The 17,506-nt window shown below is 21.7% G+C and overlaps 3 protein-coding genes across 3 annotated transcripts; all 3 read left to right on the forward strand.

Moving 5' to 3' along the window:
• Nucleotides 1-1,493: 1,493 nt before the first annotated feature.
• PY17X_0602900 (reticulocyte binding protein, putative) lies at nucleotides 1,494-9,918 on the forward strand (the record flags this gene model as incomplete). The annotated part of the gene is made up of 2 exons (XM_034637455.1): nucleotides 1,494-1,545; nucleotides 1,682-9,918. The coding sequence occupies 2 exons, from the start codon at nucleotides 1,494-1,496 to the stop codon at nucleotides 9,916-9,918; spliced, it is 8,289 nt and encodes a 2,762-aa protein (XP_034493428.1).
• Nucleotides 9,919-11,301: 1,383 nt separating this feature from the next.
• PY17X_0603000 (fam-a protein) lies at nucleotides 11,302-12,856 on the forward strand (the record flags this gene model as incomplete). Its single annotated transcript, XM_022955318.1, has 6 exons — nucleotides 11,302-11,417; nucleotides 11,611-11,863; nucleotides 11,966-12,035; nucleotides 12,153-12,262; nucleotides 12,367-12,600; nucleotides 12,752-12,856. The coding sequence occupies 6 exons, from the start codon at nucleotides 11,302-11,304 to the stop codon at nucleotides 12,854-12,856; spliced, it is 888 nt and encodes a 295-aa protein (XP_022813116.1).
• Nucleotides 12,857-15,414: 2,558 nt separating this feature from the next.
• On the forward strand, nucleotides 15,415-16,836 carry PY17X_0603100 (uncharacterized protein; the record flags this gene model as incomplete). Its single annotated transcript, XM_724159.2, has 1 exon — nucleotides 15,415-16,836. The coding sequence occupies one exon, from the start codon at nucleotides 15,415-15,417 to the stop codon at nucleotides 16,834-16,836; it is 1,422 nt and encodes a 473-aa protein (XP_729252.2).
• Between the last annotated feature and the right edge of the window lie 670 nt (nucleotides 16,837-17,506).

The raw sequence follows: 17,506 nt of genomic DNA on the forward strand, positions 1-17,506 counted from the left end.
ATATAGTAAAAACAAATTATTTGCTATACAAATTTTCTATAAAATTTACATTCACATATAAATATATTAATTTACCTGAATTAAATAATATTCAATATTTAATCATCAATATAACATTAAAAAATGTATATAATAGAATAAATAATTCCAATTTTATATACCCATTTTTATTCTTATTACAAACATTCTTATATTATAACCATTTTAAAATATATTAATTTTATACAAATTTACACTTCCCAAACTATATATGTGTAGCTGTTAAAATAAAAAAATAATTTTAATAATATAGTGTTAACCTTTATGAAAAATAAATTAAACCATATAAACCATTTCTACTTTATTATTCGAAATTTAACAAAAAATTTAAATAATTAAATTCAAAAAAATGTGTTAATATAATCCAAATTTCCATTATTTATTATTCATATATTTATAATACATGTTTATTATTAAGATAAATAATTAGGAGTAAGCAAGAATATAATAATTAGCAATTTTGGGATAATTTATAAAAGTTGTTATATATAATTAACCAAAACTTACCATTAAAATATAATATACCAATATTATACATTAATAATGTTTAATTTATATGAGCTCATCAAATTTTAATATTAAATTTTATGATATATTTTTTATTTACAGTGTTATTTTTGCGTTAATGTTTATACATATTTTTTTTGTTCAAAATTTTGTCTTTATCTAGAGGTTAAAAATTCAGGTTGTGAGACATTTTTTTTATAATTTTTATTTATATACTTAAACAATTTATTATATATATATATTGTTAAATAAATATGAGGTCAATAAATATTACCAGATTCTACAAACTTGATTAAAACAAAATTCTACACACAACCTGGGCAGCATCTTAATCTGGGTTTTATATACATGACACTAACTATTTATTCTAAAACCGAAACATGGCGAGTTTTTATTTGAATTATGTAGCCGTTTTTAATTAAAATTTCTATTGAATTTCTGCATGCATAAAAAGTGAAATAAAAAGGTCTTTATTCCGAATCACTATTTCCCTTTATTTGCATATCATTCTAATTTTTTTAATTAATTCGTGTAAATGTTTTTGGCTTTTTCAATTTTTTTTGGCACACATTTATCTTAAAAAAAAGTTATAATGCAATTATTAAATTTTTTATTTATATAAACTAAAAAAAAAAATGAGAGCATAATTATTTAATTCCCTTTTTTTATCTACACACCAACAAATAATAACTTTTTAATTTTTAATTTAAAAATTTTATTTAATGGAAAATTATTTGTTTTATATACTTACACGTATATGTTTTATTTATATATAAACATGGAGAATATTATATTTAAATGAAAAGATCGACAAGTAGAAAATTAAAACAATTAACGTAGAACAAAATTAATATTATGAAATAAAATCAAATAAAAACATCATAAATATAGAAGAAAATATATATAATATATTTTTTTTAACTCAAAAATATATATTATATTTAATAATGAAAAAATATATTTATATTATTAATTTGGCTGCATTTTTTATTTCCGGTAGTAATAGAGATCTTTAACAAATTATTTCAATTCGTGGGGTTACATATTTTATTTAATATGTCTGTATGTATTAATTATGCAAATGTGTATATTCTTATACTAATATTACTTAATTTTTTTCACCACTAATATGCAGATATAATTTGTGCAACCAAAATTGAGGAAAATAACAACAAACACGCCCCAAAGTTAAACAATTATAATCCATATCATAATTTAAAAGAAAATGATTTTGATAATTCAAACTTTTCAAATGGAAAACAATATGATAATAAAAATAATTCCATTAATAATGAAAAAAATATACAGCCATATTTAATAAATAACAACTCCTTTCAAAATAAAAAAAACATAAACAATGCAAAACTCACATTATATAATGAATATAATAAGACAAATAATCTTGATCATTTTAGAAATTTTAGTCATGAACATGAAAAAACAAATAACAGATTAATTGAAATTAATAAGTCTTTTTTACAAATAACCGTTATATCTCAAATTAATAGAATTGTACTCGATGTAGTCGATACCATATATGGTGTAAATGATAATGATGAAAATGTATTATGGTTTTTTTATAACCCTCTATATTCTTCTGAATATATTCTAAAAATATTAGATAAATTAAAAATATCTCAATCCAATGATATAAGTAAATTGAAGAAAGCTCATGATGATATTTATAATAATATCGCAAGAATAAAAGAGTTATGCGAACCTAAAAAAAGTGAATTAATAAAGGAACTTGACAAAATACACAATCCTTTTTATAATTTTTATAATAATCCTCCGATGGATGATTATAACTCATATACAACATCAAAAACAAACTTTATAAGTTGCTTAACAAATGAACTTGAAAAAATAAAAAATAAACCAAATGATATTATTTCATCTGAAGAAGGCGTATATAAAAAGAATTGTAAAAATAACAGAAAACTCAAGGATCTTGATAAGAAAGATTCTGAATTTTGTAAAAATGTGACGTATCTCGGTCCAAGTTGTAATAGAAGCTGGGATGTTCCCAAAGATAATGAAGTGATTCCATTTATAAATTTTCTAATAACCGAATTAGAAAAAAACAATAGTCTAAAGAATCTTGTAACAAAACTAGAATTTATAAAAAAACAAAACGAAGATATTCAAAATAAACATAATAAACACATAGAAATATGTAAAAAAGAAGAGGTTTCTGTGAATAAATGTACCAAAACTATTATTGATAATACTAATTGTGATCAACATTTTAATGAAATTAAAAAAATAGGGGAGTCATATAGTATTATAAAATATAATCATACAGTTCTAGAATATTTAGAATCAATACGTCTTACTTATAAACATTCCTTATTATACTTTTTAAAATTGATAGGGGACGCATTAATAAACAAAGTAGATTCAGATGGAAATATAATAGAAAAAGATGAAATTTCTGATTTTAATTTGTTGAAACCACAATCTACATTCAAATCATTAGAAGCTGAATTCCTTAAAATATTTGAAAACAAATGGGATTTTTATAAAAATACACAAAATCTTAATGGCACCAAAGATCCAATGAAAAATACAATATCATTAATTTTACCACTTATGAATCAATTTAAAGGTTTGAATGAATCTATGATAAAATTAAAAAATAGTGGAATTTTAAGAAAATACACAATTAGTAATCAAATCAAAAATAAATTAAATGTATCAACTTATCCAGAAGGAAGGGAAGGGTTTACATCTTCCCTAGAATTAGCGAAAAGTTGGGAAAAAACAAAGCTGGAAACAATAACGGAATTGACAAAAAGCAATGAAGAAACTGTTCGATTGGAAAAAGAAATTAGAGAGTTATTTAAAAAATATTTAGATGAGGAGGCTGAAAGGAAATATTTAGAAGGCTTAAAATTAGAATTAAACAAAAAAATAAAAGACATAATTGCCAAAATCGAATATGTTAAAAACACAGTTGAATTAAAGAAAGAAATAGAAAAAAACAATGCATACATTGATGAATTAGCTAACCAATCACCATATAAAGTTACGGGATATATAGAAAACAAAAATACAATATATAATACAATAAAATCATATTTTGACCAAATTTATGAAGGTGACATTGATACATTTTACAATGAATTATCTTCTATAGTTAAAGAAGATCCCATTGATGATATAGAAGACAAAACGAAACTTGAAAATTTAAGATCGAAAATAGATAATGTATATGATAAAATCCAAAAGATGGAAATTGAAACAGTTAAATCACATCTAAATAATATAGAAACTAACAACAAACTACCAAACACAATTTTGGAGATAAAAAAATATATATATGATGAGATTAGTAAAGAACTAAATAAAATGTTAGAAGATTTTAAAAACAAAGAAAAAGAACTATCAAATAAGATAAGTGACTACGATAAAAAACGTGAGCAATTAAGTGAATATAAATCTAAAATGTTAGAAATCAGAAATCATTATAATAGTCAAACTAATGTAGACAATACAAAAGAAGAAGAAGCCAAACAAAACTACGATAAATCCAATGAGCACATGACAACAATACCAACCAACGAAGATGAAATATCAAAAATCATCAGTGAAGTAAAAACTATGAAAGACGAAATCTTAAGTAAAGTAAATACATATATTGATTTTAACAAAAAATATAAAGAAACTGTCAATTCAGAGCACAGTCAATTTACTGAATTAACAGATAAAATAAAAGCAGAAGTTTCGGATAAAGAATTAAAAAAATGTGAACAAAGTTTTAATGATAATAAATCTTTAATTAATGAAACAAAAAACTCCATTGAAAAGGAATACCAAAACATTAATACCCTTAAAAAGGTAGATGAGTATATAAAAGTATGTAAAAGCACCAAAGAGTCAATAACAAAATTTAGTAGTAAACAAACTATATTAAAAGACATGTTAAATCAAAATATTAAAACCGTAAAGGAAACTAATTCAATAGACAAATCTTATATAGAAAAGTTTGAACAAATATTAACAGGTAAACAGACAAAATTAGAAAACAAATTCACAGAATTTTCTTTAAATAATCACGAAGCAAATAATAATGAATTGATAAAATATTTTAGTGATTTAAAAGCAAATTTAGGAATAAATGAAGAAAACATGTTATATAATCAATTCACTGAAAAAGAAAAAACTTTTAATGATATTAAGGAAAAAAATATCCATATAAATGAAGAAATTTCAAAAATCGAAATAAAAATTCATGCATCAATTTATAATATTAGTGAAGAAACAGAAAGAGAAATTGGAATAAATATAGAATCACTAAATACCAAAGTATTTGAAAAGGTAAAAGAAAACGTAACCAATTTGAATAAAATAAAGGAAAAATTAAAACATTATGATTTTAGTGATTTTGGGAAAGAAGGAAATATAAAATATACTGATAAAATTAAAAAAATTAATGATGACATTATGGCTGTAAGTCAACAAATCGATCAACATATAAATGGATTAGATGATATACAAAAAAAATCAGAAAGCTATGTTAGTGAAATGAAAGAACAAATAAATAAATTAGAAAAGGTATCAAATACCGAAATATCTAACGATAATGTAGAAGGAATAAAAAAAAAACAACAAATCATAGTAACAAAAATAGACAAAAAAAAAAATATATATGAGGAAATAAATAAATTATTAAGTGAAATATCAAAAATAGAAAAAGATAACACATCGTTAGAAAAAGTAAAAGATATAAATTTATCATATGGACAAAATTTAGGCAACCTATTTTTGGAACAAATTGATGAAGAAAAGAAAAAGGCTGAAAATACGATAAAATCAATGGAAGCATATATAGATGATCTTGATAATATAAAAAAAAAATCACAAGAAATAGAAACAGAAATGGACATAAAAATGGACATAAATAAGGAAATGGAAGCGCTTAAAATATCACATGATGATGACAAAAAATGTCACGATAAAAGTAAGAATCATAAAGAAAACATTTCTGATATCTATGATAAATCTTCAAAAATAATACAAGACTTTTCTAGGGAATCAGATATAAATGATATTAAAAACAAGTTACAGAAAAATGTTTCTGAATCTCAAAATCATAATAGTGATATTAATCAATGTTTAAACGAAGTTGCGAACATATATAATATTTTAAAATTAAATAAAATTAAAAAAATTATTGACAAAGTAAAAGAATATACTAGTGAAATTGAAAAGAATAAAAAAAACATAAATGATGAATTAAATAATTCAGAAAAAGTAATTAAAAAAATCGAAGGCGATTTAAGTTTAAAAGAATGTAGATCGAAAATAAATTCAACTTTAGATGATAAAGATATTGATGAATGTATAAAGAATATTAACGTCTTAAAAAAAAATATTTTAAACGAAGAAACTAATATCACCAATCATTTTAAAAATGCCGAAGAGTATAATAAAATTGTATTATCAAACTTTAATAATATAGAAATGGCTGATAATAAATCACAATACATATTAGAAATTAAAAAAAATAATGGCACTAATGACCATGATTATAATATCAAAGAATTGAAAAGCCACAAGGATAAGTCTAATGGTTATAAAACCGAGGCTGATCAAAATAAAAAAGCAATCCAAAAAAATAAGGAATTATTTGAACAATATAAAGAAGAAGTAACTGTACTTTTAAATAAATATTATGCGGTAGAATTAAAAAATAAATTTGATAAAACAAAAAATGATTCAAAACAAATCATAAAGGAAATAAAAGACGCACACAACTATTGTACATTGGAATCAGGCAAATCTGAAAAAAAAATGAATGAAATAAAAAACGAAAAAATTCATATTGAAGATGAAGTTGCTAACAATGATAAATCTAATAAAGCAATAACATCTATTAAAGTATCCGTAGAGCCATTCAAAACAAAAATCATAAAAATAAATGAAATAAGAACAAAATCAGATGATTGCTTAAAAGAGACCAACGACTTAGAGAAACAAATATCAAATTTATCTATAGATACTCAAGAAACAAAACTAACAGAGAACGGGAAACAATTAAAAACCCTTGAGGAACTTTTAGAATCTCTCAAAAAACAAAAAAAAAATATTGAAGACCAAAAAAAAGAATTAGATGAAGTTAACTCCAAAATTAAAAATATAGAAAATACTGTAAATCAGCATAAAAAGAATTACGAAATTGGAATTGTAGAAAAAATAAATGAAATCGCCAAAACAAATAAAAACCAAATTGAATCAACAAAAGAATTAATAAAACCAACAATACAACATATAATATCTTCTTTTAACGCTAATGATTTAGAAGGTATTGACAGTGATGAAAACCTGGGAAAATATAATACAGAAATGGGTAATATATATGAAGAATTTATTAAATCATACAATCTAATAACAAATTATTTAGAAACGGTTTCAAAAGAATCCATAACATATAATCAAATTCAAAATAAACGAATAGACACACAAAAGGAACTCTTAAAAAATATAGAAAATGTAAATAAAGCCAAATCCTATTTAGATTATATAAAAGAAAATGAATTTGATAGAATAGTCACACATTTTAAAAAAAAATTAAATACTGTGAATGATAATTTTAAAAACGAATATTCAAAAGTTAATGAAGGGTTTGATAATATTTCAAACTCTATTAATACTGTTAAAAATTCAACTGATGAAAATTCATTATTAAATATACTAAATCAAACAAAAGAAATGTATGCAAATATTGTCAATAACACATATTATAGTTATAAATATGAGGCAGAAAACATATTTAGAAATATTCCGAAATTAGCAAATACTTTAAATATTAAAATAAAAAACAGCTCAGGAATAGATTTATTTAAAGATATTAAAATAGCTATATTATCTTACTTGGACTCCAAAACAGAAGATACTCTAATCTTTATTCCATCTCCACAAAAAAAAACAGAAACATATACAAAAATAAGTGATTCTTACAGTATTCTTCTTGATATATTAAAAAAAAGTCAGGAATTGCAGAAAAAAGAACAACAAACATTAAAGCTTATATTCGAAAACCGACGTTTATATGAAAAGGTTCAAGCAACTAATGAATTAAGAGGCACATTAAGTGATTTAAAATATAAAAAAGAAAAAATATTAAGTGAAGTTAAACTACTTTTGCATAAATCTAACGAATTAAACAAATTATCATGCAACTTTCAAAATTATGATACCATTTTAGAATCGTCAAAGTATGATCAAGTCAAAGAAAAAAGCAATAATTATAAACAAGAAAAAGAAAAACTAGGGATAGATTTTAATGTAACAGATATGGAAGAAAAATTTAATAATGATATTAAAGTTATAGAAGAATTAGAAAATAATTACGATTCTTCAGAGGAAAATAATAATATTTTACAATCTAAACAAAAACTAAAAGAACTAACTAACAAATTTAATGCTGAAATAAAAAAAATTGATGATAAAATAATAGAAAAAAATGATTTAATTGATAAATTAATAGAAACGAGAAAGAACTGCATGCTTTTTACACATACAACGTTAGCCGAGACTCTTAAAATCAAAATAACTGATTACTCGAAATTCATAGAATCTGCAACTAAATTTTCAAAAGAATTTTTAAAATACATTGGTGATACTTCCAATTCTTTAAATGATGACATCGCCACATTGCAACTAAAATATGATTTACATCAAATAAACAAATATGTAACAAGTAAACTTTCAGATGCAACTAATGATAATAATAATTTAATAGAAAAGGAAAAGGAAGCAACTCAGGCAATCAAAAACTTGACCAAGCTATTTACAATAGATTCAAATAACATCGATGCCAATGCATTACACAATAATAAAATACAAATGGTTTATTTCAATTCTGAACTTCATAAATCAATCGAATCCATAAAACAACTTTATAAAAAAATGCATGTCTTTAAATTATTAAATATAGGTCAAATTAATGGAAAATATTTTGATATATCCAAACAATTTGATAATATTTTACAGTTGCAGGAAAGTGAATTAACAGCAAATTTAAATGATTTAAAGGAAATTGGTCAAAAGATTTCTGATAAAAAAAATAAATTCCTTCATGCACTAAATGAAACTCCAATTCCTAACTTCAATACACTTAAAGAGATATATCATGATATTGTTAAGTATAAACGTCAGATAGATGAAATAGAAAATATTACTAGCGAAGAAAACGAAAATATAACCTTATATATAGACACAATTACCAAATTAAAGGAGAAAGTCCAAAGCATTTTAAATTTTGTTACAACATATGAAAATGATAGTAATATAATCAAGCAACATATTCAAGACACTAATGAAAATGATGTATCAAAAATTAAAGAATCTTTAAAAACCACAATTCAATCATTTCAGGAAATTCTAAATAAAATAAATGGAATCAAAGCCCAATTTTATGATAATAATAATATAAATAATATAAATAATACTATATCTACCATATCACAAGATGTAAATGATGTTAAAAAACATATTTCTAAGGATTTAACTATAGAAAACGAACTTATCGAAATACAAAAGAGTTTAGAAGATATTAAAAATTCTACTTATGAGATCAGAAGCGAGCAAATAACCAATTATGTCAATACTATACGAAATTATGTTGAACAACAAACTAACAAAATTCAAAATAATTCAAATAAAGATGAAATAGACGATATAATACAAAAAATCCTTAATTATAATAAAGAATCAGAAACAAAATTACCCACCATTACAGGTAATAAAAATAATGTTACATCAATAATCTCTCGTATTAACAAAGTCATTAATTTAATCGAATCAGAATATGGTAACAATAATAATGTATCATATAATGTTGCCAAAAAACTTGAAGAAGATGCCAATAGCATAATTCTTGATTTAGATAAGAGTCAAAACATCCTTAAAGATTTAATACAGCAAAATTTAAAAATTATAGACGATTTAAAAAATAAAAAACAGGAGATAGAAAATCGTAATAATTTACAGACTATTAATAGGGAACAAGAAATAACGCAAACAGAACATGTTAACAATACATATCATCATGATATTAATGACATTAATGATATTAATGATATTAATGATACAAACGATATAAATCAAAATCACCAAAACTCAAGTTCAGATAAAAAAGACTATTCCAAAACAAGAGATACAGAAAATTCGGTTAAATATGCCGGAGCAATTGCATTTGCCTTAGTAGGATGTTATATAATTATAAGAATAAAAGAAAAAAGGGATAAAAATGAAATGGAATTCGATAAATCTAAAGGTTTTTATGATGACGGTGAAAGTACGCTTTTTGAAAGAGAAGATGAAGTTATAGAAATAGATATGAACGAGGATTTATCATTTAATTAAAAACCATTTGTTTATAAAAGTTAATATTATAGGGAATTTACAACTACAAATAACAAAAACTATTTTATATGGATATTTACCATATTAATGTAACAATTTTATGTTTAAATTTTTTTTTGTGTTACACATATAAATGCTAATTGTCGAATGTTATATATGTAAACATATTTATAAAATTGTAATTTATAATACCAAATTAATATGTCGAGTATTATAATTACATACAAAATAAAATCACATAACTTAAAAAAATTGCCATTATGCTTTAAATATTTGCAATTTAATGCTTTTTTTTTGTTTTATGTTTTTTTTGTTTTGTGTTTTTTTTGTTTTATGTTTTTTTTTGTTTGTTTTATGTTTTTTTTGTTTATTTTTGTTTATTTTTTGTTTTTTTTTTGTTTCAATTCTTATTAAATATAATATTTGTTTTGCACATAAAAACACATTTTATAACTCACATTAATTTACATAAATAAATGTGTATCAATACTACTAATAATACACAATTTTTGTCGCCTTATGATTATATTAGAAAATATAATTTAGTCAAATTTCGATTAATAACGATAAAAAAATAATATAAAACCGGAGTTACCATAATGTAAATTTTATTAAACTATTTTATCATGAATTGACAAATATTGTTATTGCGATATTGCACTGTAATAAATACCACGGGTGCACATGTTGTAATTTGGGGATTAAGTCGAATTCTTTTGATATTTAAAAATATAAAAACCATATATTAAATTCACAATAAACAACATTCTTATTTTTTAATATAATTACTAATATAGTATCCTTTCTATCATAAATGCTCATTCACTAGGATATGCATCAATAGTCATATTAAAATAGTGTTTATCAAGTGTTGCATTAAAAATTATAATCTATATTTTAAATTATTAATTTGTTACTAGATAAAACAATATAGATAAGACTAATATAGGGACTTTCGACATATGTGCAAATATAATAACCCCACACGTTACCACATATTATATATATATTTCTGTTTTGATTTGATAAATTATAAAATAGAAAAAGAGTATGTTATATATTAAATGTATTATTATAATTTAATTAAAATTAATTATTTTTAGGTATTATGATATTAGGTAAATTAAAAAGCATAATATTTATGAAATTACATATATTGACGTTGTTTGAGAATAAAATTATTTAAATAAAAAATATCCACGGGTTTATGAACCGTACAAATTAAATAACTATACATAGTTATCTTTGAATAATAATTTTTTAAAAAATCAATATAAATTTTTATAATTTTCTCGAAAATACTTTTCTCCGATTTTAATTATACTTATATAATTTTTTAAAAATATTAATATATTTTTTACTTTTTATTTATCAAATTCAAAAATGAATAAAATATACATGAAAACTGTGTTTTCTCTTTTGGGTTCTTTCCTATATGTAAACAATAAAGTCATTGCAAGCGATCCTTTTCTAAGGAGATCATCTTCAGACAATCTTATGTAAGAAAATATAATAAATATATTGTATATGTCACCATTTAATCTAACTATGGATACATACAAACGAGAGTATTAAAATATGTTCATGTGTTGTGTATTTTCATAACAATTGGACAATATGAATTTCATTTTATAAATAAATACACTTACCTTTTTTTTTCTAATTAAAAATGTAAATAAAATTGAAAAATAGATCCACTTTTGCCAATGGTGTTTCGGAAGATATATATGAACAAAATACAGACGTAATGTGTACAGATACTGAAGAAGCTAAAAAAGCAGAAGAAATTATGAAAGAGGCTGTAACTCTTTTACAACAACATGCTCAAAGTGAAGAAGATTATAATTTATATCATAAATATGATGAGGAAGCAACTGTTTATTTTAAGAAACATGAAGATACAGACATTGGAAAACTCGAGCTTAAAATCCGCAATCCAGATCATGTATAAATTAATCAACTTATTTTTTTATGTTATAAAATTAATTTCAAATAAAAAAAAAATTATTATATATATATATAACCACGTTTTTTTTGTTTTCATTAGTATAATGATATCGTCAAAATATTATGGGATCCCAATGGTGCCAAACATTTCGATGGAAATTTTATTAATGGTAATTAATTAATAATATAAATACATGATTATGACTATTTATTGATATTTTGAAATTTATTATTGCCACCGTCTACGTTATTGTTTTTTTATTTTGCAAAATTATTATTTTTTTTAGGGAAACTTGTACGTGTATACAATCCCAATTTAGTAATTGTTCAACTTCGATCCAGAAGTCTTGTGGGACTAGCCCAAGAATATTTATATGCTTTAGCCTACAAAGTTGAAGTAAGAAAATATTTTTTTTCTTCGTTTAGAAACAACTTTTTTTCATATTATCATATCATAATTTATACAAATACATATATATACAATTTTTGTTAATTTTGTAGGTATCAGAAAATGAAACAATAATTGTTCATGCATCAGCAGATATATATGATCATAACGATACTTATGAATATAGCTATAGAAACACAATTTTAGAAAGCGCAAATTCATTCCAAACCGAAATTGATCCTGAAGATGATATTGTAAATGGAGAGATAATAAAAACGTATATTAATTTATCTGGATGTATCATTAAAAAAGAAGATGAATATGTTAATCTTACTTGTGTCAACTCTGTAAGCAATATAAATATTTTAATCACATAATAATTATATTTCACCATTCATCAAAAATATATAATTTCTGTATAAATGTCATATTTATAATATATATTATTTATTCGCAAAAAATATAATTATTTTATATATTTATCCATTTTTTATGTAGATTGATGTTGAATCTCCCAATATGGAAGACCTTATTCTTAAAGTAGTTAAATCAATAAAAATGGCAACTATTTCCAATTTAAAAAATACATTTGAAAATAATTAATAAAAATATATATCATATAACAATTTTATATGCTTTAATATTATGATGCATATATTAATAATTAAATTATATTTCATTAATTAGATTTATTTTAAATTATTATCATGAAATGTCTTTTTTCTTTTCAAACATTTTTAATTTACATATAACTTGCTCATGCGTTTTTATATGAGCTATATACATTTATTTAATTTGTTCAACATTACAAATGTTGTATTATAATTTATGAAAAATATTTATTTATGGACTATCATTTGACATTAATATTGATAGTTTTTCTCTGTTACATATTTAGAAGTTTGTGTTTTTTTATCTATAACATTTTATTTATTTATATAAAACTCTATATTTTTGTTAGAACCCTTTACTTACCATATAATAATAAATCAACTTCAAAGATAATTATGTCTATACCACTTCACCATATTATAGGTCTACTGTCTTTTTAGCAATATCCATGCTGAAATCAATTCATATATTTTTACATTATATTGCTTCTTTATTAAAACGATAATTAGCCACATTAAATAGTTTACATTATAAAGTATTTAAAAAGATTTGCATAAATATGTCTATTTTAATAATTATTATAAAATATATATTAAAGCTAATTTGTCGCGAATGGGATATTCAAATAATCATAAAATTTTTTCATAAAACTGTTACATAAAATTGTTTCATAAAACTGTTACATAAAATTGTTTCATAAAATTGTTTCATAAAATTGTTTCATAAAATTGTTTCATAAAATTGTTTCATAAAATTATTTTCATGTATTAATTTTATAGTGCTTATAGAATTTCCTTTTAGCCATATTCGTTAAATTAAGTGTGTATTATCATTTTTACATATATATTTATAATTACCCAATATAACTATATAATCATAATGTGCTTTATACCCAATTGAGTTTAAAATATAATTTAATATTTATAAAGCCCATTTTTTAATAATTTTTATTTATAAAATTTATATTATATTCATAAAAATAATCATGAAACAAAAAAAAAATAAATAAGCAGATATATTTTTACAATGTAGCTATATCATAATAGCTTTCACACCTTACAGTTTATTATTATAATTAATTTTTACTCTAATAATAAGGGAATTTTATGATTTATTCATAAGTTGAATGTCTTTTATATTTAAGAAATATTTTAAACGACATTATAATAGAAACTGTGTAAACGTATCATCTTCCCAATTTTGTCTATTTAAGTAATTTTAGTACTTTATAACAATGTGTCTTTTATGACGTACTTAATAAGTTATATGAAATATTTTAAAGTTATATTATTTTTTTTTGTTTTTTTTTATAAAATATTTTTTTTTTTTGGTTAATTAAATTATATTGCCTATAAATATGGGAACACACGCTAACAACATTGGTGTAGCCATGGATCTCCAATTTTTAAAATTTATATCATATACATAATTATATAACAATGAATTATACTATATTGAAATGTATTATAAAAAACTTCGTAAATATATTAAAAAGATGGTATATCATGGAGATACAGTTCCAAACATAAGGATAAATTATTTAATTTATATTGTTTTATGATTTACAAAAAAAAAAATAAACATATCAAAACATGCTATGGAAATATCATTTACATAATAGCGCAATCATAATTTTGTGGTGTTTATTATTTTATATTTTTCCCAATACTTATGTTTCCTTTTATATATGGCTATCAAATATATTTTGAAATTTAACAAGTACATTAATCAAGTTATTGGCTATTCGATTTATTTATATTTCATTTCAAGTGCTTAATCTAAAATGCAGATGTTTTACAACTATTGAAGTATCTTTAAAAAGAAAATGATATATATTACACAAATATAATACATTTATACAATTGTATGTCAAATATGTAGGAGCTTAAGTTATTTAAATTTCACCTTATTGATTTAAATAAAAATTGACTCATATTAATCAAAAGGGCAAGTAAAAAAAAATATAGTAAGAATAGAGTTTTCTTTTAATAAACTTTCCAATTAAACATATATATTCCGATTTTTTTACAAATTAGTAGTAATAAGAAAAAATCTATATAAACAAATTTCGTGGAATAGTAACATCAATAGTATTATATCTATATGAATAAAATATAACATATATTAAATTCATTTCAAAAGTTTATTTTTTGACAATTTTTCACCCACAAAAAATAATAGTAAATAAAATTAAAATAAATTATTTCTTAGCATAAGTTTTATATTTTTTTAATTTACAATATATATATATAATTTTTAATCATAATTTCATTTTTTTTCCATCAAAAAAAGCTACACTTTAAGAAAAATAAAATCATATAAATATATATATTATATATATATTTATTCGTTCAATTACTTACGTATTTATTTTCCTTGAATTAAAATTAAAAATGATCTTTTGCGTCATGTATTTTTAGTATACTGCTTTAATGGAAAATAAATGTTTTTTTTGAATTCAAAGTTTGCTAAAATTATATATACCAATTTTTAAATAAATTTGTTTGGTTTTTATATTTTTTGCTTTGCACAACATTTCTATTATCATAATGGAAGATAAAAAGGGAAATACTAAAGAAAGTAATCAAGAACAAAATGTTAATAATATCGATAATTATAAATTAAGTAATAATGCATTAAATACTGACACGCTAAAAGATAAGCAAGGCAATGATATATCATGCAAAAATCTTTTAATAAAAGAAAATTATGACCACCGTGCTGAACCCGTTGACAGTAAAACGGATAAAAATAAAGAAAGCTTTGAAAAACGAGAATGTAGTGATACAATTAGTGATTCCTATAATAAAATTAATCAGCCCACTGAAACTGAAAATATAAGTAATATATCAGAAAAAAAAATTAACAATGACATATGTACCAATAAAGCCGATGCAAATTCTCTAAATGAGACGACAGTTAAAGAAAGCACATTAAAAGAAAACAATCCAGATGTGTTAACAGCCAACAAAACATCGGAATTTATTAAAAATGAAGAAACAAGCAAAAAATTAAAAGAATCACCAAATAGCGAACACCCTTTAAATAATAATGGAAACATGAAAGATTATTACAAAAAACTACCAATCGTTATAATTGCTATTGGTATGGCAGGTAGTGGAAAAACAACATATATTGGAGCATTATATAATTATTTAAAAATACAAAAAAAAAAAAAAGTATATACAATTAATCTAGATCCAGCCGTTAAACATTTACAATATCCAACAAATATAGATATAAGAGATAGTATAAAATATCATGAGGTTATGAAAGAATATAAACTAGGACCTAATGGTGCCATAATGACATGCTTAAATTTATTTGCTACTAGATTTGATAAGGTTATTGAATTATTAGAAAAAAGAAAACATAAATTAAACTATATAATTGTCGATACACCTGGGCAAATTGAAGTGTTTAACTGGTCAGCCAGTGGAAATATAATTTTAGAAACATTATCAGTTAGCTTTCCAGTTGTTATTAATTATATTATAGATACTGTTCGATGTGAAAGACCTATTACTTTTATGTCTAATATGCTTTATGCATGTAGTATTTTATATAAAACCAGATTACCATTCTTAGCTTGCTTTAATAAAATTGATATCATTAGGCATGATAAATGTATTGAATGGATGAAAAATTATGACACTTTTAACGAAGATGTTTTGAATGATGAAACATACATGGCTAGCTTTAGTAGATCTTGTGCATTAATGATTAATGAATTTTATGAAGGAATAAAAACTGTAGGTATTTCATCAAAAACAATTGAAGGATTTAATGATATTATAAAACAGCTAGAACAATTAAAGGAAGAATTTATTGATGATTATGTAACTATAATTGAAAAACAAGTAAAAAGAATTAAAAAAAGAAAGGAAAAGGATGTTAAGCTGAAGATGGAAGCTTTGTTAATTGAAAAACAAAAACAAATGCCAATTTCTACAAATAACAATAAAAATTAAATATATAAATTGACAAAAATATACAATAGTTTCAGAAGAGTTTTAATTATATACTTTTAATATTATATGACGAATAAAGGGACACACATATATGTTTGTATTTCTTTAACCCCATAACTATCCAAATGCGACATTATTCATTATAATAACATATAATTTGAAAGTGAAAAAACTTTAAATTCAATTTTTTTATAGCATACCCATATTTAATAATTAAAATTATAATTAATCATATATTAAATTTCAATTTTTTGTATTAAAAATGTATACCCATTTATATAATTATTTTTATTGATTTTTAATTTCCAAAAACCTTTTATTTTATATAATTTATTTGTTTCTTATTTTGTTTAAACCTTATAACCTTTTCAAATTTAATTATTTTTATCTTTTCTAAAAATGCAATGTATCTTTATAAGCATTGTCCATTGTAAATAAAATCTGTATAAAATATATACATACATATTACTTTCAAAACAACTTAATATAATTTCGTTTTTCCTTTTATAATTATTTTTTAATAAAGATTTAATATAATCTTTTATATTTTTTATTCGTTTATTGGCGAATGATAATAAAAAAAAACAATTATTACATTTCCGCAAAACTATTGTTATAAACATTATATCAATATGAATACACATTTAAATGCATTTTATTAATTTAATAC

The sequence above is a fragment of the Plasmodium yoelii genome, assembly GCF_900002385.2.
Source record: "Plasmodium yoelii strain 17X genome assembly, chromosome: 6".
NCBI classification, from domain to species: Eukaryota; Apicomplexa; class Aconoidasida; order Haemosporida; family Plasmodiidae; genus Plasmodium; species Plasmodium yoelii.